Source organism: Orycteropus afer, unplaced genomic scaffold (assembly GCF_000298275.1).
Source record: "Orycteropus afer afer isolate SDZICR_OR568_19922 unplaced genomic scaffold, OryAfe1.0 scaffold00037, whole genome shotgun sequence".
In the NCBI taxonomy this organism is placed as follows: domain Eukaryota; kingdom Metazoa; phylum Chordata; class Mammalia; order Tubulidentata; family Orycteropodidae; genus Orycteropus; species Orycteropus afer.
The window spans coordinates 14,893,004-14,894,953 of record NW_006921624.1 but is presented as its reverse complement, the minus strand read 5'-3'; the positions used below and the strand labels follow the sequence as shown (position 1 = coordinate 14,894,953).

Sequence of the window (1,950 nt, the reverse complement as noted above, 5' to 3'; positions counted from 1 at the left end):
CTTTTGTTTGGCTGGAAGCTACAGGTTTGGGTTTAATTTCAGACCTGAAGGGTAGCTAGGGGCCGGCCATAGTCTCAGTGGTTCCACTAGGCTCTTATCAGACCAGCAAACCTGGTCCCCCCTTTTTTTTTTTTCAAATGATTTTGAGTTTTGTTCTACATTGTTCTCCCACTCTATCCAGGATCTCCTACATAGATGCCCCTCCGAGTGGTTGACAGTGGTAGCCAGAAACCATCTAGTTCTGTCAGTTACCTGGTTTTGTGGTTCTATTTTGAAATTATGTATCATATATGTCTACTTTTCTCCATCCCTACTGCCCCAATCCTGATCCAGGCATGCATCCTGAAGCTCCTGGACTACTCAAACACCATCTTAGGGAGCCTTCTCCATCCTCTGATCCCTCTCCAATATATTCTCTACGCTGCAGTTTAAAAAAAAAAAAAAATCATAGCAACCTTTTTGGGTTTCTGAGGTGGCAAATCTTCACAAAAGTAGATTACACCATCTTCTTTCTGCAGGGTGGCTGATGGGTTTGAACCACCAACCTTAGCAATCAAATGCCTAAGGCACTGTGCCACCAGAGTTCTTTACGCTGGGACTTGATGGCAGTAGGTTTTTTTTTAACTGTACCGTCTTCAGTTCCTTAGACATGCTGCACTGGTGATTCTGGTTTCTGCAGGTCTCATTCCCATTGCTTGAAACACTTTCATACTTCGTCTAGCTCATTCTTAATTTTCAAATGTCAGCTTTAAATATTGGTTAGTTTTGGTCTAGCATCTTAAAATGGTGCTTTCCTGACCCTTTATTAATAGGCCCTCACATCCTCTTCATCGTCTTTTGTAAGCAGAACCATATTTTTCTGGTTTATTGCAGTCTTCAGAGCCTAGTATAGTGCCTCACACATAATAAGTACTTAATAAGTATTTGCTGAATTTAACCGATAGAATGCCTAAGGATTTTAACTTGGGAAATGGCATTATGTAAGTTGATTCTAATCATAGCAGTTATGTAGTTTAGAAGAGCAGAATGCCTTTGACACTTATTTCTGTCTGCTTCTCTTCTGTGTAGGTGAGGATGGTGGAACATGGTTTCTTGATCTTAAAAACAAAGGTGGAATTGTCGGGTATGGAGAGCCCACTAACCGGGCAGATGTGGTGATGAGCATGTCTACTGAAGATTTTGTAAAAATGTTTTCTGGTGAGTTTTCAATTTTACCAGCTTCCTTATTTAAGGAAAATGTAGTTCTGACCTTTTGCTTTATCCCTTTCCACATAATCAAGGTTTACCAATGTGTGTAGCAGTGGCATCTTAGCAACTATTGATGTTGCAGGACGTGCCGTCTTGGGAAGGCTGTTCTTACTGTTGGCCCTCCTGCTGCCTTTACCTCATCCCACAAACGAGGAATAGATGTCAGATTCCCTTTTTGCATTACTGAGAAGCCAGTAAGATAATGTTGAGAACAGACAGGACTTGTAGGTGGGCTTCATTTTACTAAGAGATCACATTTCCCATAAGAACTTCGGTTACCAGAGGTGCTGAACTCAGCTGCAGCTCATTCATTGAGGTTAAGGGCATGCCTTGGTCTTGCCAACCTCACGGCCATCGAGTTGATTCTGCCTCATAGTGACCCCAACTGGGTTTCCGAGGCTGTAAATCTTTATGGAAGTAGATTGCCCGATCTTCCTCCCTCGGAGCAGCTAGTGGCTTTGAACTGTTGACCTTCTACTTAGCAGCCAAATGTCTTACCAGCTATATCACCAGAGCTCCTCAGTCTTGCCAGCTGCTGTAAAGAGAGACAGATACTAGGCCTGTGCCGTGGCCCAGTGACTGTCATCTATGTGGAATCCCTAAACCAGAGACTCTTTTACATGATTCTCTATTCTGCCCATGGACCTGTAGCTGTGCCAGAAAAAAAATAAATAAGGGTATTTTCTCTTATTTAAGTAGTGC

General features: G+C 42.6%; 1 protein-coding gene across 1 annotated transcript in view; it reads left to right on the top strand.

Moving 5' to 3' along the window:
• Positions 1–1,950, top strand: part of HSDL2 (hydroxysteroid dehydrogenase like 2) — a 115,460-nt gene that overhangs the window by 102,758 nt on the left and 10,752 nt on the right. Inside the window, exon 11 of the mRNA XM_042780383.1 lies at positions 1,069–1,197. Within this exon, the coding sequence (XP_042636317.1) occupies positions 1,069–1,197 (129 nt within the window). The remainder of the gene's footprint in view (positions 1–1,068; positions 1,198–1,950) is intronic.